This window comes from Lagopus muta, chromosome 4 (genome assembly GCF_023343835.1).
Source record: "Lagopus muta isolate bLagMut1 chromosome 4, bLagMut1 primary, whole genome shotgun sequence".
Lineage (NCBI taxonomy): Eukaryota > Metazoa > Chordata > Aves > Galliformes > Phasianidae > Lagopus > Lagopus muta.
The window spans coordinates 4,912,597-4,935,808 of record NC_064436.1 but is presented as its reverse complement, the minus strand read 5'-3'; the positions used below and the strand labels follow the sequence as shown (position 1 = coordinate 4,935,808).

Genomic DNA, 23,212 nt, shown 5'->3' with positions numbered 1-23,212 from the left:
GTAAATTTGGATCCTATTCCTGGATATGTGATTTTTCACTTAAGGTGGGAATACGATAATGCAGTGTTGGTTGATCCTAACTGGTACCGAACTTCTACAACATCAGCTAAAATAACATGCTCATCAAAACACAGACAGAGGAAGGAAATCCGTATCAAATACCTGATCTGGGATTAAAATAGAGCAGCAATAGTGTCAGAACTTTCAATGAGATGCTTAGTTGAAATAAAGCAGCAGTTCCAAAATAATTGTACCAAACTTGTACCCACTACAGCTCACGTGTAATTCTCTGACCTCACAAGTTTCACTCAACTCAGACAAAATACCAAAGCAAGGTAATTAAACTACAGTATACTTTAAAAAACAAAAAGAAAAGGAGGAAGGAGGACATTTTTTTTTAAATCAAAGTTACTTTTTTGGTCAAATTTCACCACTGATAAAATTCTCACTGATCTGTCTTGCATCCAGATCCCAGTAAGACTAACCAACGTAAGAAGCAAAGTTGGAACAAAAGCAAACCATTCTTGGCTTGTGAAGCTAAATTCATATCAGCCATGATTTTCAGTTCATTGTCTGACCTTTGTGTAAAGTTCTGGTAGCTTCCAGCGACCATATGAACTTTCAGCAGATTGCCTAGGCAGCACTGATACATGGAGAGTTTGTTGGAAAGGCAGGTATATAATTTCAACTGGTCTGGTCTGAAGTTCCTTTTTTCTTGATGGAAAACAAACACAAGTAGCGTATCAACAAGATGCATGAGCTTTTCTTCTTTGTCTGTTCAGAATTTTTACTTTGGCTAGCAAATAATGAGAAATAATATAGACCTGATCTTGAGACACCATGAACGGTTTAAGACAAAAGCTCTTAATTCCTGAATTCATTTCATGCCATCTTTAATAGAAGAGTTAATGCAGATTCTTTCTGCTTCCTGAAATGGAGTGAGAAGTTTATGGTTCTTACATATTTCAACAGCCCCAACACCAGAGACACACAAAATGTTATAATGTATTTTAATCATTACACCACCACATTATTATTATAAGCCTTTTCAATCACACTCAGCAAAGAGCACTGTCTACTACTATGCACTGTCAAATATTTCTGGTGGTACAGGGAACTGACTACAGTGTTTTATTTATTTTTTCTTAAATCAAAATTTAACTTACACATTCTGAACTTGTACATAATACACAAGGCTGTACTTCCATATAGGCTGCAGAGACATTCACTCTTTTTTTCTGATTTGTATATAAGAGTAAATTTTCTATAACAATATGAAAGAAAATTAATAACTTATGTATCTAGCTAGGCGTTTAGTATTTATTTTTAATCATAGTAATCAAAAGATGACTGAAAAAAATCAAAGTTAAATATTGTGAAGTGCACAAAAATCTAAAATATAGGGACCTTCCACAGTACATTATACTAAATCAACATATAACAGATTCAAAGCTTAAAAGCCAAAATCTTCATTTAAAAATTTAGTGTTTCTGACATCATTTTCCACCATTCCATCAGCTCTTCTTTCTCCTCTTCTTTTCTTTCAGACAATGACTCCAATTCAAAATCAACCTGAATAAGAGAAGCAATCAAAATACTGGTAAGAGAGAGAAGTGTGTGCTATTAAGAGTCATTTACTCAAAGTTGCTTAACACTGCCATAGGCCCTGGGGAAAGACTTTCTATTTTAGGCTAGGATTTATTCCACAGCCTCTTGTGTCTGATTTAAGGATGTGCAACACTTCCATATCAATACAATAAACATCCATAAAGAACACAGTGGTGCATAATAAAATTTCCAAAAGAATCCAGCTATCTGAACAGCGTTTGGCTTGTCCAAAGACTTCAAAAACTACAGGGCAAGGAAATTAAGAATAGTTTACAGGTACACATATCTTCTAGCATGTAACATGCATCTCTTTCACATACTGCTAGCACCTAGCAGGGCAGACTCCCAACATACCAAAATACATGCTCTATTTTATGTCACCAGGAAAATCCAGGGAGCTTTTCTGGCACATGGTTCACTACTGTGGATATGATATATGAGTTACACACTAAAGAAATAAGCATCTATTGTAATTTTTAGGAGCCGACTCCATACCCGTATGGAGGATGAATAAACAATGCTTCTGAAGTCTTAAAACAGAGCATCAGTCTTATCCACCATACAAAGTGGGTACGAAGCACAGCTCCATCATTTCTTCTGCACAGAGCTGAGGACAGTTTTTAACCTGTGCAGGTAGGCACTTGACAATCTAGACTAGAAAGACGAATGAAAATCTCAAGACTGCTTACTCCTCATGCCACACTACTTAGAGATATGCTGTGATTGCCTGATTTCCTAGCCACGTAGCTACTCATAAAAAGAACAAATATCTCAGTATCACCCTTCTCTGTGCCACCTCATTTCAAATGAGGCCATAAGGAAAATAAATGAGTTTAAATGAGATTGTTCTCAGTGGCTTACACAGCAAGTACTAGAAAAGCAGATTTCCACACTGTCCTCTAAAAGAGTATTAAATATTCTGGAAAATAACCTTTAGGCTAGGCTATATATATATCAGAAAGGAGAAAAAAAGTTAGCTTTTTTGTTTTGTTTGTTTCAATGTAATAGGTGCTCAACAGACACGCATATGATCACTTACCACAACTGCAGGACTAAAGGGCACAGCTACTTTTTTAGTTATTGCTAGATAACCTGGTGCTGAGGCTGTGAGTTTGTAGTTTCCAGGCACAAGCAGTCTCCAGTAATCACCATCCTTGGCTGCACAGAAGATGAAAGAAATAAAATCAAATAAATATGCATAAAATGAATTACTCAGCCAAGGAACGGGGACTGTCTCGCTTGTCAGCAACTGCTGTGTTCCTGTCAGCCTTCTTTCAGCTGTCTGAAAGAAATCTTCTGTAAAGACTGTATGAATATATCACCACAGATTTTCTTCTTTTCAGGTTAACGCAACAAGCATTTTTAACTCCGAGGTTGTGCTGTATCCTCCTTGAAAGACTTTGTCTTCTGAAGCTGAAAGCTCTCAGCACACTGAAGAAAAGGGCAATCTGGGACATTATCCTGCTAAAAAAGTGCTTCTCCAGCCAATGCACAGCCTGTTTTAAGCATCTGAGCTTGCCTGCAGTGCAACATGGATTATTAATGTCCTTCACTCAAAATTCTGGAAATTCAAATTGATATCTATTTTATTCTCTCCAGATTCAAATAAACAGGACCACTTTTCTCAAGCTATAGTGTAGAGAAAGCTATAAATGATCACACCATGGAATATTCCATGTATGATGTCTCTGAAAGTATCTAATCATTTCAGTATCCAGGCAATGTCTAGGGCTTTTTTTCCTTCCATTTAACCAAACAAAGAAATAAAAGCTTGATCTACCAAGGTCAAAGAAAGGCTTCTACTGCTCTGACTATTACTGCAGACTATTTCTTTCTTTGTTTTTGGCAGAGAAATAAATTACGTGATGTCCAAAAGAGTGGTGAGGCACTGGAATGGGCTGCCCAGAAAGCTGGTTGAGTCACTGACCCAAGAGGTGTTCAAGAAATGCTTAGATGCTGTACTAAGGGACATGGTTAAGTGGGAAATATTGCTGGTAGGTGGACGGTTGGACTGGATGATGTTGGAGGTCTTTTTCAACCTTAATGATTCAATGATTCTAATTTGCACAGCAAAAAACATTAGTAATCATTCACGCTGTTCCCAGACTTTTTGCTTTGCAAAACAAAAAGAAAACAAAATACAGAGCAGCAGTAATGATCCATTCTACTTTCTGGCAACGAAACAAAGATGAATGTTAAGTCATGAACAAAGGAGCAAGAGAACAATTTAAAAACAAATCCAAACCAGAATGACTAGATCTGTCCTTCTTTTTGAATGTGCTCAAATTTAAGTACTTATGCTCCTCCCTATTTTGACAACACACAACTTCTCAATGAGTACAGATATAAAAATGTGATTCGTGACAATGCTTTTTTGTACCACAGAAGTGTGAGTGTTTGCTCTCATATTCCAGAATATCTCTTTGCACAGCTTATTCCCTCATTTTATCCCTGAACATTATTCTCAGCCTTACATTCTTTAGCTTTCCTACACACTGTGAAAGAAGGTGGCTAATATTACTGTGGGCTGCTGTCCTCTTTAGCAGAGATGCTGCCCTCTTGAAGGTGATGTGAAAATACAGCAGAGCCAGCTGAGAGTCTGCCAATCCTATATCATGCTATTCTGTACCGCTGTAAGAGCACAGTAAGACAATATCAATGGGAAATGACCATCATGTAAAATGCCAATGCTTTATTATGTATGATCTTTTTTTTTTTCCTAAAAAGTATCTCATTAAAACAAAAGTTTTTAGAACTTGTCATCTAGAATAAGAAAGCACAGTCAACAGGGAAGACTGCAAGTCAGCAGTTGAAAACAACCTGTGAACTCACTCCTTGAATAAAGCACAAGACCAGCCAAAAGCTGACCCCATTTTCTGTGAACACCAACATGACATTTTTCTCTTTCAAATGCCCTTCTTAAAAAAGAGAAGAGGAGGAGAGGAGGAGAGGAGGAGAGGAGAAGAGGAGAAGAGAGTACATTTACACATGATGAGGTATTACATCGTAATATAAGTTCTGGACTGCAATTTAGCCTTTCAGCTCAAAACAGCACTGCCAACAGAACTTTAAATTCTGGCAGATTTGTGAAGCACCACCACAAATCAGAAGACAAAATAAGCATGAATAACCAACAGCCATCAGTAGCACTTCACACCAGAGATCCATTAAGCCCCAGCAACTGCTCTTCATCTCCTCTGACAGCAAAACACTAGTGGAATATTCATGCCATCCTGCAGGCAAGGAGTTTCTTGGGGCACAACATGTCTTCCTAGGTTCAAAACTATCGTACCTTTAGGCATCAGCTAATAAAATCTGAAATGACTCCAGTCTGCAAAGGAAAAAATGTGGCAGTATATTCCAGCACTTAGCTTCTTGAGGCACAAAACTTACCTGACGTAATGTCATGGCTTATCCCTTCCACAGAAATGGTAGCATTTGCTATTGGATTGCCCTGAAGATCTTTAACAAAACCCTTCACTCCTCGGTGAATCTAAAATAATCAAAGGCAGAAGCACATACAAAATCACGTAACAGTTCCTAAGAGAAGTAATTTGCATCACTATATTGATATATATCGTATAGATATATCTAAGGATGCATGCTGACAACTATCAAGCATAATTCTTAATTCTTAATAATTATATACATATATATATATACACACACACCATTAATAGGTCTTTATTTTTCTCTGTATAATAATTATTAAACATCAAGGTCAAAGAATTCAGCTTAGTTATTCTAATTCCTCCACATTAAACAAATGTTTTTCAAAAACACACATCAAATCACAAAACATAAACACTGGCTTCAAAGCACTGGTGATTGGGAATTCATAAATGTGCTGAAAAATTTCCAAAGAGAGGCTGAAAATAAAATTTTACAAATAGAAGTTTCACCAACTGTAAGAATTTAGGGCAAAAGATGGATGGAAATGCTTAAAAGTCAAACAAGGTTAAATGTGGACACTTGGGCTCTTGCTCAAAATGTCCAGGGCTTTGAGCTGGGACAACTGGGAGTCACAGCACTCCCCACTGAGCTGCAAAAGAGCTACAATGGATCAGGTCTTTGATCCTTCTTGCCTCATAGGCACAGCATCCACTGAGCTTTTGGGATCTCCAGCTGAAAACCTTCTCTGTTCAGTTTCAGTGACAGAACCAGATTCCCCCATTTCTTTAAAATCAAAGGAGGAATAGCGGTGGCACTGATGTTTAAGAGATGCTTAAGAACAGGGACCAAGATTCACCATCACTACCCACTTTCTTCTCAGAAAACACCAGGATTATCTGAACTGTCTGTTCCTAGTGAAATTAAAGCACTGATGTGACTGCAGCGTGTGAGGAGACCAGATTGGCTGAGAAAAGCAGAAAGTACACATTAGCACTGTTCTGGCAATCACGAGGGAGCTGGAACATTGGGCTGGCCTTGTTACTCTCCAAGATGCCAGGCAGACCATCTGAACTTCAGAGATAAAGCCAGCAGCTCCACAGGAGCTAGGAAGTTGACGAATCAATCTCTTACACATTAGTAATTAGGAACGTGCAATGACACCACAGTTTTAAATGACAGAAGGAAAATTAACCCATGCAGCCAAGGAGCTGAGCAACGTCTACATAGCTGAGACGTGGATCCCATATTAAATTCCAGCCCACATACTACTTTCAAAACTGTTCAACTCAAGCATTTTAAATGATGAAGTATTTCACATTTCTAGCTACGTCAAGTGGTTCTGCAAAAATAAATTCTTGAAGTTAACATATTACTTGAGCAACTCTGCCAACAAAGTATGTCTCTGATTTCATAATCCCAAATGTGCAGCCATTAATGACAACAGATACGTTTGTGATCTTTAAGTAACAACCTCCAGATTTCAGAAATTTGACACTGCCACAGTTTGGCAGATAAGCTCCCTGATGCTATACTGAGATGCCACCTACAGCCCAACCTGGTCATCTAGGCTCCCTTGTGCGTGCAGTCATTCATCACATCTCCTGCACACACACACTTTAATCTGTAGAGGGCAATTTCTCTCCTTGTGCACACATCCATGCTGGTGGGATGGATTTATACTCAAGAGATGTATACTAGTAACCATTCAGGAGGCCAACTTAAGTTAAGCATCTGTAAAAACTGTGATGGATTTCATATTTTTTTTTCCTTTCTTTACTTTTTCGACAGCCTTACATTCAGAAGTATCACACAGGATTATCACCTTGGAGACAAATAAGAATTACGTACCGATCGGATTAATATGAGATGTCAAAGTAGATGTTCACTCAGCACGAAGTCCAGAAGTTTCACATACAATAACTAGAGTTGTGCCATTCCTTTTTTTCTTACCTGCTCAATGTAATTGATGAGGGAGTTCTTGTTGTCCTCCCAGTAGCCCTTCAGAGTTTCTTCCGGTGGGAATTTTTCACAGCTAAGCTCCACTGTGATTTCAAAGCAGTTGCTGCTGAGGTAATTGAAATCCTGCATTCCTATGATGCCAGAAAAGAGTTATGAATGGATTTTGCATTGTTCCTAAGTAACTGGAGCAAAGAGGGACATGTGAGATGCTGGACATACTAAGAAAATAATAGCTATAAATACAATCGGTACAGTTCTATTTAATCAGCTTAGTTCTGAACTGAATGTCGTTACAACAGAGAAACTAACAAAACCCTTAACCCTCCAAAACACTTTTGTTTTGGAAAGTTTAGAAAAAACATGACTGTGATGATGCACCTGACCGGCGTGCTCCTATCTGACAGGTTTTTCAGTTGCTGGCATAAAAATAACTTTTTTTTCCTCACTGGAAACTTGAAATCATTTCCAATTACGTCTCAAATATCTCCTGATGAAAGTAAAAGATGATCACTTTGTAATTGAAAAAGAATGACAATTAACTATAGAGCAAATGAAGCATGATAAAATGTCTTTGAAAGAAAAACTGATAAATATTGGTCAAAAACACGATAAATTTCCTGAGAATGTAATATTTCAACTCAGTAACGTTTTACTTGAAATAGCATCTGTTTTCTAAAGAATATTCTGAGTTTGGTCAAGCTTTTGTACATAGATCCCAGATATATGATTTTCCACAAGAAAAAAAAAAAAGCAGACATCCTACTAATTTTCTTCCATATATTTGTTCTATAGACAGAACGCAATACCTATGAAAGAGAAACACTGCACAGATTTCGATTAATTAACAGAAATCTCATTATAAATGTAGCTTTAACCATACAAATTTAAAAATATATACAACAGCATCATCAACAGGTGTAAAAACCTGGTGAGGATGACATATTCTTTAGCATTTCTGAGCCACTCCTCTCTCTGCAGTGGGAATGTTGGCTACTGCAAATCAGTCAACAGATAACCAAGGCAGTTCCAGCTCTGTAAGTGGATCAAGAGCTGGGGGGAATGTGATTGTCCTTAGGAAGGTTACAATTACATTCTTTGCAGATGCTGGTAACAGCTAAGCTCTTGCTTTCCCAATCTAGGTAGCAAGCAGAGTCAGTGGGGTCTCCAATGGAAGGCTGAAAAGAGAAAGACTACCAGGTATTCTGAGCATCTCCATAGATGCTCAAAGGATTTACAAGTAGCTACTTCAATCAGCCCTGTGTTGATCCGTGTGAGCTATGCAGGAGACCCAATACAATCTCTTTACTAAAGCACTAGCACTGTGTACAGCAATGTCCAGAGAGCTGATGCCATATCCAAAAGAGAACACTGAAGGCAGCTAACAGATTGAGTCAGGAGGGATTCTGCCAACACATATGGATGAAGAGTCTATTTTCTGCCAATCAGGCAATAGGCTTTTAACTACTGATAGGAACAGAGACTGTTCAGACTCATTAAAAAAAAAAAAAAAAAGCTTTCTATTTTTAAGCCTGAGCATCTCCATTAGTTGGCAGGAAAATGAGGACACAGAAGGCAAGATGTGCTCCTGAGAGGGACAGCTCTGATGTCCCACCACGCAGAATATGCGATGGATCATCACCTGTACACAGCAAGAGAGCAGCATTCGTGAGTCACCCCGACAGCTGACTGCCAGGGAAGTATTCCACACAGCAGATAATGCTGCTTTTCTTGATTCTTTCTTTCTTGTGGAAGAAAGAAAGAAATCACGAAGGGAATAACATGGTGCCAAAGAGCAGAGCATAATTTCACTGTGATGCCAACAACACCGCAGCTCCAATACTCAGGAATTTTTTCCTTCTCCACCTCTCAAAGCAGGTGACACCAGGGATGCCCTAGCATCCCAAGGACAGAATTAAGAAGGAAGGTAATTCTGGTTTTGTGCAAAACGCTCATACCTCATAGTTTGTTTCCTGGCTCTTGGTATGGTCTCCTGAAAAAAGTCCTGCCTACATCACTGATATACAGGTGATGATCTGAATATCTGGCATAGAAAATGGGTTAAAGATAATCTGGATTTGAACTATGCCTTACTACATCTGCAGTCTGGTTGTACTGGCCTGGCTACAATTTGCACTCTTTATCTGCCTGTTCACTACAGTAATTAAGTGCAACACTCAATAAATCAATACATTTCAAAAGATTTATTCAACCCTGCAGCAACTTTGATACTACTGCCCAAGCTTCCAACTGCCCTATTCCTCATCGTTATGCACCCAGAATATATCTGAGGGATCCACATCATCACATTCCCAAAGCTTCTCATTTTAACAAAAAAAGGGGAGTGTGGTGTACCATTGGAATCCAGGCATCAGAATTACCTACAATTTGTATCAGAATGCTGGGTGTACCTCCACATGTGTAAAGCCAGTAACTTCCAGCAAGACAGGATAGAGCCTTGTACACAATGTGGAAAACGTGCATCCTACATGTGTTGTATAAAATCCCTAAGAAATATATTAGTATCAGTATTGCCTTCAAAGCTGGTAGCATGAAAGGTAATTGAAGTTAGATGTGAATGAACAGAGTGCCAAGAGTGATTTAAGGTTATCTGAAACAGAAAGATACCTAAGCAATAGCCTATGAGCACAGCAGTGGAAACTGCATTGAAATGCTATTTTCATAATGATGTTAGGATCTGAATAGATTCTGGTGACACTGCCATGACTGAGCAAGCAGAATATGCATATGGCTTGTTAGTAATTCATTACTATCTGCTCTTCTCATTTATATTTCCAAATAGCTATTCCACACAAAAAGTACATTAAAAAACCATTACTGGTATTGAAAAGCTATGCACTCAATAGTGAAGGAAATTCCAAAATCATTCAATCATTAATTACAAGCTGATAAAAATAAGACCAGCATTAAAGAAAACATTTCATATACAGGTTTGTTTTTGTTTGTGGCCTGATGTGGCCTCTTCCTACAGGAGTACAAATTGCTTTTCAATAGCTTACATCACTGCCAACTTTGAGCATACTACCATCTGGATAGCAAAATGTCACCAATACAACAGATGACTTCACTGCCACTTTCTGTCTCCTAAGAGAGCTTTCCAGACTAAAGGAATAAAATTTCAATAACATTTTAACTTGAACTAAGTGATGTTTAGTTATTTTCCTTAGCTTTATATGTAGAAAGGACTGCTTTACTGAACTCCTTTTATGTTCTTGTTGTTGCTTTTCTTCTGAGTCACTCTGTTGCTCTTACTACCATGAAGGTTTTGGTCAACAATCACAGCTTGCCAGCTGACTTTTATACTTGGGAAAAACAACAACAAAAAACAAATTCATGCTGTATGGTTCACAGTTATCTCCATTGCATCTCTCCATTTTTTACTGTATCATATTAAGATCACTCTGGTTAGAACTAGGACTCCTTAATTCTTGCTTTTGTATAAATACATGAAAAAAAAAAAAAGGGCTCTCTTGAGCAATTTTCAGTCTAATTTAAAAGTAAGATCCAAAAGAAGGAATTAATTCAAGCTTTCCAACAAGTTTTTCCAATGGAAAAGTCTTTCTTTGTCATGTGCAGTTTAGTTAGGATGAAAGCACTGCATCGAAACAATGGAAAGAGAACATTTTCCTAAGGAAAAAAAATAGAGGCTAAAAGTTAAATAGGTCCACATTTTCGTAGCTAATATTCAATATTTCAGTAAGTTATTTTTTGACTGAACTGAAACAATTAAACAGTTAAATCTTTCAATCTGGTGTTGCTGTGGTACTAGAGCAGTGATATTCCAGTCTGAGGGAATGAGTTTCCAAAGTGAAAACTCAAGCTTGAAATAACCACCTGTCAGCCATGGGTCTCACCTCCTGGGACACTGTACCATGCTCCACCATTTGTCGTTCCATCCACAAAGCTGCTGTCATCATCATTTTTACGACACGGTGGTCTGTTTGGATCAGACATAGCAGGGTTTAAAGATGAGTAACTGCGAGCCAGGCTTTGAAAAATAGCATCATCAGGGCAGGAGCTGTATTCGTGAGCACTGCCTGGGGAGAAAAGAAGGTCCAGGAACAAGAATTACCAAAAACACAGTCATACAGGCCGGGGTCAGAACCGAGGTTACCTGTGCTGCACCTTCAGGATGGTGCTGGGAAATTCTCTGTCTGTCAGTAAGCGTTCTGTAGCACTAACAACTAACATGGCATTATTTGAATCACACTAACATTCCTCCAGTCCTTAATCAATTGCCTGTACCAGGCTGCCCTGTTATTAACATGAGTATTCATATCAGCCTTAATATTTATTAAGATATGCGTTTCAATGTGCACCAAAAAATCCAAGGCATTTTAGGCTTTCCATTCTTTTTAAGAAAACAGAACATGGAAAAATGTTTCTACTTAAGAAGTTGTGCAGCCTGGTATTCCAAGAATTTGCAATTAAACTACTGGAGGGTAGACTGAAGAAAGTCAATTACCAACAATATCATCACATCACAATCATTTCAGTGATGTGTACAATCTACAGTGGCAGAAACAGCCATGTGCTAAATGGTAACATCTCTACCTCGAAGTGATCCTTGTTTTTATATGACCAATACTGATGAAACAGTAATTGCTGTTTTTGTTAGCATAATGTTGCTTTCAGAAATGCTCTCTGTAAACGTGCAAGTAGAGAAACCTTAGATCATACAGGCAGTCTGGACACATCTATCTAGCTTCACTTAGCAAGGTACAAATGGCCTCAGCTAATTAAAGACATAGGATGTCTTTATTAAATGACGGATCATGATTTCCTCAGGCATTCCATCACCTCTGTCATACAATTCTTGCAAAACAAGATATCTGTCTTCAAACCTGGACAACATAGTCATACAGTGACTACTTTTAAACATGTTATTAATTAATGAGTAATAATTAATGAATAATAAGTCATTACTGTCATGCCATTATGTTTACAACGTGGATCTCAGGTAGCATTGATGTAAATACATGACAACATAATACAGAGCATTGAATAATGTTTATTATAATAAATATGGGGAAGAAAAGCATAGAATAAGTATTTCTATCTCCTCTTATCTACATACCACTCCGAGTCTCATCATAAGGGTAGTTTGCAACAAGGTCTCCTCCATGAAGATTGGCAGAGAGCACAAAGGGAATATCCATAATCCAGTGAATGACACCTTTTGTTTCAGGAGCAAGCTTTAACAAAACAGCATAACCAGCAGTTAAAAATTGATTATTTAGTGTAGAGACTTAGTTACTTGCATATATGTGACTTAGTTATTGTCATGTGTGTTGTGAAATCATTTAAATGAAGAGAGCTGGATTAGTCTTTTACATCAGAACTTGGGTAGATTCATTATCAGCCTTAAATCTGGTGTAAATTAGATCAGAATGAGGAAACATATAAGGTTATCTCATTATTTTTTTCTTCATATTATGATTATATCTAAGCTAAAACTAAAACATAAAGCCAAGAATAATAATTCAAAGTATAAGTTGTTTGGACATAGTCCAGTTCTCTGCACTGAAAGTGAAATTACTTCATTTAATAGTCTGAATCTGAAGATAGAAAACGGCTATTAAGGCCATCAGATGAATAAATTTGAAGTGATCAGAAAAAAAAGAACAAAGCAGTTACACAAAAACAGAATCACAAAGAATGCACAGAGCTTCAAGGGTTGGCTGCATATCTGCTTACGCAAAATGGAAGAGAGAGGCGTGCAAGCAACTTGCTCATCTGCCTCTGCTTACCTTGGGATTCTGGTCCACAGCCTTCTTCATGTTTTTCAAGAGGTGATTGTTTGGGCCACCCTCCTTCTCATTAACGTAGACTATCCTATCCAGATCAGGGAAATTTCGGTTCAGATCTATCCCCTGGGCATTACTTCGACCAACAAACCAGTCTTTAAGTTCGCCGGGCTAAACGAGGGAAAGAAACAGAAAGAGAAGGGAGCTTGGCAGATTGAGGAGCTTAGGAATCAGTTCTTATGTAGGTGTATTTATCAATGTAAATTTACATCGTGTTCTTACCTTTCACGTTCTCAAGAGTAAGAATGGACCACGTGGGAGTAAAAGCTAAATAAACCCAAACTGTCTCAGAGGAGGAAATCACTCCCATAATAACAAGTTTGGACTAAAGACGGGCAAAATTACCATCAGACTTTCCAGTGCCTGTCCGGTTTGTGCTTGTTGAGCCTGCCCTCAGGACATGGCTTTTCCCCATTGCCTCAGGTGCATGCTTTGCCTTACAGACCTCATTTCTAAGAGCCTCCAAGCAGCTGTGCGTGTATCCACCAGCTGCAAGGCACATTTGCACTTCCTTCGTAGTTCTAAATGGCTTCAGGACAAAGAAGGACATTAATCTTTATTTCTCTTGAGAGTTTTATTTTTGTGCCAACTGTCAGCTTCATCTGCTGCAATGGTGGCAGCAAACAAAGATGCAGAGAAGAGTTCTGCAGAATCTTTCAGCTGCTCCTTCACATGAGATGTGATTCTGCATTAAGGAAATGCCTTCAGCATGCGTAGTTTTCCTCAGCTTGTCTCTCTAAGCTTTCAGTGCTCTGTGAAATAGGCTTAGGTAGATTTTTGGTCTTAGTCTTGGAATATATTAAATGTAGTGTCACACACCGTGCGTAAAGATGGTGCTAAATCAGAACTAAAAGCACTAAAAGAAACTGCTATGCAAATCATTGATAATTTTAAAACAAGGCTTGTAAAAGCAAATGTACTTCGGCTAAAAGATTTCAGATGATCTCATTACTGAATCTCTACAGTGAGAGATTTCAATCAAGTGGAATAACGCACCAATTTGAGGACAACTGCTTTATTACCACTAGAGGGAGACATCCTCATGGACATGGGTTAAAACGGGTCTCAGGTTTTTAAAAGCCCTCCTAATAGGCTGCTTAATGAAGAGCTCAATGGAGTTTAACTTACTTAACCATAAATGAATAGCCACATCAAAAGATTCCATATTTATATATCTAAGTACATAGAGACATCAATAGGACTTGTAGAACAATTGTTGTTTTCCTTTAGAATAATAATACACACTAGAAATGGGACAGAAGAGTATCCCATTTGTCCTCTATTTGCTAACCATGCACTAACACTCTTTACTGAGTCTTCATCTTAAACTAAATACTAGATTTTCTTGACTAATAGCACTTAGCTTAACCTAAGTACCTTATGCCTAAAATATAGATTGAGTTGTTTTTATTAAAAATACGGCTCGCTTAGATTCCTTGAGATAATTCACATAATGCAACTAATTCACATAAATGCATTTAAGCTAGAATATTTGAGGAAACATCAACCTTTTTTCCTCTCTAGTACTTCGGAAACACGATGTTTTCCTGCAAGTTACTTGTTCAGGAAGCAATTTGGTCAGCAAACTCAGATGAAAGAATAGGCATGAAGCATAAACATCATTACATTTTAAAATGAAGTATATTCGTTTAAAACAGAGACAGCTATCCTTGGAAAGCCCAAGCATGATATCTTCTTTGTTAAAGAGAAGAAGCCTACTGTACTATTAGAAAATAAATTACGCTGTACCATTCAGTGATCCCCACAGAGTTTATATACTTATAAAATAAATTAAGGTGCCATTTTGATCCTCAGGTTGATACAGAATTACAGAATCGCTTGAATAGGAGGGGACCTTTAAAGGCCATCTAGTCCAACTCACTGCAATGAACAGGGACACTTACAGATATATCAGGTGCTCAGAGCCCTGACCATCATGACTTTGAATGTCTCCAGGGACAGGGTATCTCTGGACAACCTGTGCCACTGCCTTAGGGAAAGAAACTTTTTCCTTATAACCAGTCTAAAATACATAGGTAGATATTGTAGTTTTACAAACCTGAGATGCTGCCTTCTCAAAGCCATCCGGATTCAAAGATGGCATGATATGGATACGTGTGCTATGGATCAGGTTGATAATAGTTTCATTGCCTTTCTGGTATTCATTACATAAGTACTGAGCCAAGAAGATGAGCAGCTCCCTTCCAACAGCTTCATTCCCATGCATATTCCCAACATATTTAAATTCTGGCTCTCCTGCAAGAGAAAGAAGAAGCATGTCTTAGAGTAGCACAAAAAAACAAGCATGGACTACATCACAGTACATCAGAGACAACTCTACTGCTGTGCCTACATTTTGTCACAGCATCCCCAGGAAGCTACAGGCCTCTTCTAGGAAAGTGGATCTAGATGTTTTTTCTCCTGAACTCTGGCTAAACAGTCATTTACATTTGGTTGTTTGCCAAAGCCAGAGAAAGAATACCAGAGGACAATACACTATTTCAAAATAAATGCTAATCATAGCTATTAACAACACTGCTGTTGAGGTATAATGCAATTGATGCCTCAGTAACACAAAAAGGTGTCCTAATTTTTAAATATACAAACTGACACTAACAGAGCTTCTTATCCTTCATGTTCTCACCAAGATTACGTTAACCTTGTCCCACTACACACGCATCAAACTGCAATTCGTCTACCAAAATACTGCCAAGAAACAGCTGCTGATCCTAGTGATCTGAAAAACCCAAAGCGGTTGATTCAGATATTCAGCTCAGACTTTATGAAGAAAATGCAATGACCCAACTCATGGATCACTCCTGCTGAACATTCCAAAAAACATTCCATGCATGTACCTATTGTATGAACGATAAATTCTCATGAATCATGTGAATTATTGTTTTATATACTGAACATATACAAAGATGTTTAATTATATATTTAAATTTGGCTTTAATACATTCTGCATATTTTTATATATTCATTTACCTGTGCATGTTCACATATTTATATATACATATATATATTTGTAAGTTTAGCACCTAGATAAACATTCCAACATTCCCAAGTTGCACCCTCGTGATCCTAGATAAAGAACACACTGCAGAGGTCTGAGGTCTCACAGAGCTATACAGGATTTACCTTTTGAAGGACCACATCTTGGGCTCTAGAGATACTTTAGTATAAATGTAAATATCTGAAGGGGGAACCAGCAGGGAGAGGAAGAGGGTCCCCCTATACTCTGCTCTTATGAGACCCCATCTGGAACCGTGCATTCAGGTCTGAGGCCCCCATTACAAGAGCTGTTGCAGTGGGACCAGAGCAATGCCACGAAGATGATTAAAGGTCTGGAGCACCTCTCCTATGGAGACAGGTTGAAGGAGTTGGGAAAAGAGAAGGCTCTTGGGAGACCTCACTGCCACTTTCCAGTACTTGAAGGGAACCTAAATCAGGAGGTAGATCAACTCTTTACATGGCCTGAAAGTGACAGGACAAAGCTAAGTGGCCTTAAACTAAGAGGGGAGAATTAGGGTAGGTGTTAGGAAGAAATTCTTTACTCAGAGGGTGGTGAGGTCCTGGCATAGGCTGCCCAGAGGGGTCATGGATGCCCCATTCCTGGTGGGGGGCTCAAAGCCAGGTTTGAATGGAATCCTGGGCAACCTGAGCTGGTGGGTGGCAACTCTGGCCATAGCTAGGGGTTAGAACCAGATGGTCTTTAAGGTCCCCTCCAACCTAAGCCATTCTATGATTCTATGATTGCCTCATATTTAGCCAGAAGGACATGCAGGCTTTTCTCGTTATTTGCCTTTTTAGAGTTCACCTGTTAGCACAGCTTGAATCAAACCTTCTGCTGATAATACACTTCAAATAGTCTCCATAAGCCCTGGGATAGCCTTTAGCACTATCACAGTGGCAAATTCAAGGCAAGAAGCATTACAAACAAGGCCTAAATAATTGCTAATCAAGCACACAGCTGTATCTGCTTACAACTCTTCAGTCTGTGCTTGAAAACCTTAATCCACTGATAAGGTCCTAGCAGAGCACTATTAATTCCAGTACTTCTTTTCTATGATAAGACAGCTTTGTACATATTATTCCCTCATGTTTTTTGTCAGTTAGGTTAAAAAATACTCCGATTCAAATGAAACAGCATCATTTTATCTGATATGTACAACTCCATTACTGTGACTAAAGCCCTACATTTCCTCTTTTGGCATTAACTTAGTATTTCTTCCTATCTGTTAATACCAGGGAATGTAAGAGGTCTAATCATCAAGAGTAATCAGGCCATGCACTCAGCCCAACCCTTTTAAATCAGATGGATACTATTTAATAAAACGTGCAGCAGTGCACATCACAAATTCTCATAATTAGAATGCTCATGCATATGTATATTGCCATATAACTTATGGGGAAAAATTGTTTTGCAAGCCAAGACATAAGCTTGCTACCATGGCAAAGATGAACACAGCCACACTTGGCATTTGTGGTTTTTCCTAGAACACCATTATGTAAGCCTGAAGGAGAACTCACTTCTCCAGATTCCCAGACTATACGTTATTCACTTGCCTTTCTCTTCCACCTGAATTTACAGAACTGGTTCAAATGAAGGAATAGAAACAAAGGTTTTCCATGCAGTATCACTTTCCAGCGCCAACCAAAGAATTGTTAACAGTTTTTAATCAGGGTTTTTGAAAATAAGTACAGTCTAAAGTGAACCCAGAATAAAGCCTCATCGACCAGCATCTCCAGCAGCAATGAAAATCTCACATGGGCACAAAAAGCTGAAAGGAGTTGTGGAAGAGGCAGAGCGAGTCAATGGAATTACAGTAAGTCTTTGCTATGTCAAGTGATTGAAGATAGCTGGCTGGAGGAATAGCTGCTCTTCCCATTAATCCCTTGTAAGCCATTTAACATAGAACTTAATCACCCTTTATATTCCACAAATGTAATTGCCTCACAGAATTCTTATTTTTTAATGAAAGGACTCTGAAAATCTCAACTGGATTATGAACTTTTTAAAAGTTTCTCCAAACGAGCAGAAATGCTTCCCTTCCATGGCAGACAACAGGACACAGATCTTACAGAAGAGGTATAAAAAAATAATTTTAACAAGTCTCATTTATCTGACACCCACACATGCAATAAAGTAAAACTATGTTAAAGAGTTTCCATGTTCCAAGATATGATAAACACAAAGGAATACATCTGTTGCATGAATATTTAAAATTCTTATTTAGCTCTATTAGCTTTCTGACAGTATCTGTATAAAAGACAATCTCTCATTCACAGTAACCACGGCAGGTTTTGTGTGACGATGGGAAGATGACATTTATAAACACTTACATACAAATTCAGCCCAGATACAGAGGTTTGTGATAACAAATGAATGGGTGGATGACTAGTAACATCTTCTGGGGCAAGCCATAAGAAATTAAATGCAGCAACCAACTTCATAAATATCTCGGTGTCTGTCATCACGCCTAAGCCAGCGAATCATTAAGGCTTTCAGAAAGCTTTTACAACCCTCCTAGATTGATTACAACCTGATAGGTGTTTGAGGAAAGAGTATTTTGAAACAGCAAGCATTTCTGCTACCTGACAGACACTGTGAAATGTCACTATTTGCTTCTGCAGTTACAGTCAGCTAAGCTCTTCCGCAGCTTCCTAGGAACAGAAGGAACGTTGTTGATATTGGAAAGGTTGCCTAATTAAAGGTGACTAACCACTGCCATTTTTAGGTCAATGTCTATTTGAAAAGACAGTTATCTTCTAAATCACAGCAGCAAAAAGTTTAGCACTTACTACGTAGGTCACTCTGAAAGTAATGCCTCCTACAATTTCCATGGAAACCACAACAGATACAAGTAGCACAACAATGCTATTTGATAGAGTACATTCTCCACTGCAAAACTCTCTTTTTCAATGTAGCCACCACCTCTAGCTCTGCTTTTTGCACTCATGGAAGTGCAAGCCATACAGAAGGAAAAACCGACTGCTGGAAATTTTAGGTCCTCAAGGAACTGTTTTGCAAATGAGTATCAAAGATCCTTAAAGACTTTCATTTCTAAAGGAAAAGCAGGTAATGTTCCTGAAATAACAGACTTTGTGTTCTTGATTACAGTTGCTTTATCTAAAGGTGATCAAGGAATTTCTTACGCTCTCCATTTTTGTCAGTAGTTCAAAGAGAAACAAATTCTCTGGAGGGCAACTATGAGGAAAATCAGGGACTGTAACATGAGTTTGCTCTTTGAACATAAAAATGGCAAGAGGAAAAAAAGAAAATAAATGAGGATAAAATGTAAGGAAAAGTGAAAGGATAGAAAACTAGATTTCTATCATTTTGGTAACCAGGCACCTCCAACCTGCCTGAACAGCATTTTCAGTAGAAACACTGATTTCTATGACATGCAAAAATGAACAGCCCTGCAAGACGGAACAGCAGGCAGTATTACTTCCTAAATTCTTGTATAGACCTTAGGATGTTAGGATGATGCTTTCTAAGTAGTGTTGGTTTAACACTGCTGAAACATAAACTTCTGGGGGTTTCACAGCTGGCTTACAAGAAAGCATAAACGGGTCAACACCCTTTTTTATCCAACATTTGATATTCCTGCCATGAGCTACGACAAAATACATTGGGAACAAAACAAAAAGAAAAGATATTCAAGGAACTTCTTGCAAGCTCTTGCTTTTAAAAAAATGCATGTATTTTTTCACAGCCATAACTTAAGACTGGTCTGAAACTGCTTCTGGAAATCTCTGCAACTCTTTAGCACTATGCATTGTGTATATTAAGTATGGAAGGGAAATTCTCCAGACATTACCTCATGTTGAAGCTGGTTATTTCCACCATAAGGGTTCTGTGTGACTAGATGCTCTCCTCGTGCTTCCAGCAGCCCACTCTCCCTGCTGTCACTACAGGACGTGGCACAGCCACCCACAAGCAGCGGGCACAGCATTTGCTCTGCTTCTGCAGAGCCCATCACAGCTCCCTCCTGCTGCATTCCTCTGCCATGTTTATGCTGCAGTTGCACAGCACAGCACTGACTGAGGTAAGTCTGTGGTAAAGGCCATGCAATGCAGCACAGAGTGGAATACGAATAAGGCTTTCTGCCTAATGCTTGTTTGCATGGTACTGTGCAATAGAATTGATGATTATTCTTTAAATCGTAACTAATTAAACTTACTTATCGAATCAAAATCCTTAACTTAATAAGAAATCTTGAAATATAACATGCACAAAGCTCTGATTTTGTATAAATGTGTTAAATGACACTCTCACATTCAAAGCAAAAATATTGCAAGCTTGGAAGTAGCAAATACACACCTATACATATAGCCAGACTCATTAGGCTGGTTTTGCATTACATTGCATTTTCCATGCTCTAGGATAAACAAACATGTCTTTGTTTGTATAGAATTCACTGCTTCACTGCAATAGCAGTTACGGTTAGCTCAGCATGGAAGATGAGCTTCATAAGAACACTAAATATGCAATGGACAGTCCTAAGTCATCCCTACCAGTTACTGGCTGAGTATGGGATATGTTCATTGATCTCATTGCTAGGGAAAAAAAAGAGCAAAAAACAAAACAAAACACAAAACAGGCCCTGGGCCTCCTTCTGAAAAATGCTGGCAGTATGGGATGACGCAAACGATCCTCCACCCGAGATGCTGATTTTGGGATGCAACAGCTTCAGTTCAACTTTTTTACTGTGCTCAGTAAAAAGAGCGAACTTCTCCATTTAAAACTACATGTGACCAAGCAAATTTTCATTTCAAAGACTTTCCCTGTAACCCTCCAGTTTTGGTTGGCATGTACTGCTAAGATACTTTTTTAATCCATCAACACATCACCCAAATATATTTTTTAATGAGGAGAAGGCTGATACATAATTCAGGTATGTACTTACGACAGCTCCTCACTAAGATCATTTGACAGGCTTTCTTCAGCAAACTACAGCATCAGCTTTTTCACTTCAGCCACAAAAGCTGCTGCCAATCATCACAGCACTTCAAAAGGACAGAGCTCATCTATCCATCCCCTTGTTTTTGTAGGCAATAAGTACATGGGAAATTTCAAAGCTAAACTAGTTCAAATTGCTGCTGCCAGCAGGAGACACGTTTGGAACTTCGCGATCTACTTTTCTCATCCTGATTTTCTGAAAAGACAAAATAAAAAATGGAAATAACCCATTTATATCCAGATCTCAGGCTCTGGAGTCAAAGAGGAAAGCAGAAATGCTGGACAAAAAAAAAAGAAAGTAGAAAAAAAGAAGGAACAACAGCAGTTCTCCTTCTTTACTGGAAACAAATAAAGAGAAATTCAGTGGGAACAAACAGATCTCCTTGGAGCTAGCAGCAGAGCCCTTCTACCTGCCTTAGACTTTCTCCTTTAATCTCAAGGAAGCTTTCTGGTACATCATGGTGGCACTTGTTCCTCCTCTGAGGCTGCACACACTGGATAGTTCCTTCTTACAGGTGATTCAAACATAACTAATCCACCACCATACTATCACAAAGTGGCAAAGTGTGAAAAAGCTGTAGGTTGCAGATTTGTGATTCAGATAGATGGTGCTGAAGTTGGTCATCAGTAACAGATGGAGAGGGATAAAATGTCCCCATACATATGCATCTGTCACGAGTGACTTGTGTAGACAAAGTAAGAATAGCTTTCGCGTTGACTTATTTAGTGTCCCGTATCTAGATGAGCTCTGATATTCACCAGTGTTTGTTTCATGACTACAGGATCACAAAATGGCTTAGGCTGAATGGACCTTTAAGTCCACCCAGCTCCAAACCCCTGCATGGCCAGGGCTGCCCCCCACCAGATAGGGCTGCCCAGGGCCCTGTCCAACCTAGTCTTGAATGCCTCCAAGAATGGAACACCCACAGCTTCTCTGGGCGGAGAAACAGGCAGTCACTACTGGCCAGAGAGTTTAAAGGAAGAGTTATGAACTGCCCTTTTAAAATAAATTGCACTAAGAAAGAAATAGGCAAGCAGCAAAAGCTAATCACGTTGTTACCTTGTCTCTCTGTGGAAAAACAATGAAAAACTGACTTGTGATGACTAAGAGAGGACACTGTTTACGTCAGAGAACAAGTGATCTGACATATGCCAGTATCCTTAGAAACCAAGGGGAAAAAAAAGGCAGCTTCTTTTAGCCCTAATATTACATCAGCATGTTGCTTTTGCTATAAAGACCTAAAGAAAAATAGAATTGGAGTATTTCAGAAGGTAGGGTTGGTTGTTCTGGTTTTGCAGTACAGGCTTACAACGTGTATGAATCTTTGATTAAGAAGTGTCTTACTGAAACTGTTCTATTGATGCAGAGGGTCATCAAGACATATTCCAACAATACATCTACAAGCATTGCACTCTTGGAGTCAGAATTTTTCAATGGAATGTGAAATCGTACTTCAAACTGGTACCATAATGATTTGTTCATATCCATGAAACACAGACTTGGAGGGGAGTCTTCACACTCACAAGTGTCTGAAATACAGATACCCTTTACAAAATACCCCTGTGTCATCCAAAACACTATAAAAATGAAAAGAAGGGTGATGATTCCTTATGACAATAGAAGGAGTGGAGGCTACGCTGGTGCAAAGGCAATTGGTGCAAATACAATCAAGTTTGGTACATAAAAGGAAGAAATGAATCATAAAATAACTTGTTGACTCAAGAATAATGATGCAGATGACTGAATCAGACAAACTGTTTGTCTCAACAGCAGAAGGGAGTGGATCCAGAAGGCTTTCAAGGTATGTTCTGCAATAGCAGAAGGGAGTGGATCCAGAAGGCTTTCAAGGTATGTTCTGCATTTGGATGAAGGAGCTCCAGACAAAAAAGACGTAACAGCCATGTCAAGCTCTCCTTCTAGAAGAGCAAACATCAGGTTAGCAAAAACGTGTGCTAACTACTGGAAAATGCCTTCACTAGTAAGAGTCCAAAGGACTTCTATTTCTGGTGTCTGGCTTCAGTTTTTGTGTATTCACCTGTGCAGCTTTTTATATTTTTTAAAGGCATAATTAAACACCAAGAGGTGAAATATGTTGTCATACTTCAGACTGATACTGAAGGGGTGGAAGTAAAAGGACAATCGTGCCCTATCTTCCAGATTTGTAGCATTTTATTTCCATTTTATGTGGGTGTAAAATGCTAGAGAGGCATATAATGAAAAAGAAAAACTCTAGCTGAGTTCTTTATAGGCTGGCTTCATGCATTTTGTGCTTTTATCAACCAATTTTCAATATTATGAGATGGTGGAAATGACTTCTCTTATGCATAGCATAATTCCTAATGGCTTGAGAGCTCATTAAGGAGCTAACTAGCCATCTTACAGAGGAGAGCGTAACATAGCCAAAAGGCTTCTCCTCAGAAGCTCTACAGCGATATTTTCATTTCAAGGCTTCAGGTA

General features: G+C 38.6%; 1 protein-coding gene across 1 annotated transcript in view; it reads right to left on the bottom strand.

The window, feature by feature from the left end:
• Positions 1–876: 876 nt before the first annotated feature.
• Positions 877–23,212, bottom strand: part of CPE (carboxypeptidase E) — a 42,931-nt gene continuing 20,595 nt past the window's right edge. The window contains exons 2-9 of the mRNA XM_048942376.1: positions 14,845–15,041; positions 12,729–12,896; positions 12,056–12,173; positions 10,833–11,015; positions 6,952–7,091; positions 5,002–5,101; positions 2,648–2,766; positions 877–1,572 (exon numbers count right to left, since the gene is read on the bottom strand). Coding sequence (XP_048798333.1) covers positions 1,474–1,572; positions 2,648–2,766; positions 5,002–5,101; positions 6,952–7,091; positions 10,833–11,015; positions 12,056–12,173; positions 12,729–12,896; positions 14,845–15,041 — 1,124 coding nt within the window. The 3' untranslated portion in view covers positions 877–1,473. The remainder of the gene's footprint in view (positions 1,573–2,647; positions 2,767–5,001; positions 5,102–6,951; positions 7,092–10,832; positions 11,016–12,055; positions 12,174–12,728; positions 12,897–14,844; positions 15,042–23,212) is intronic.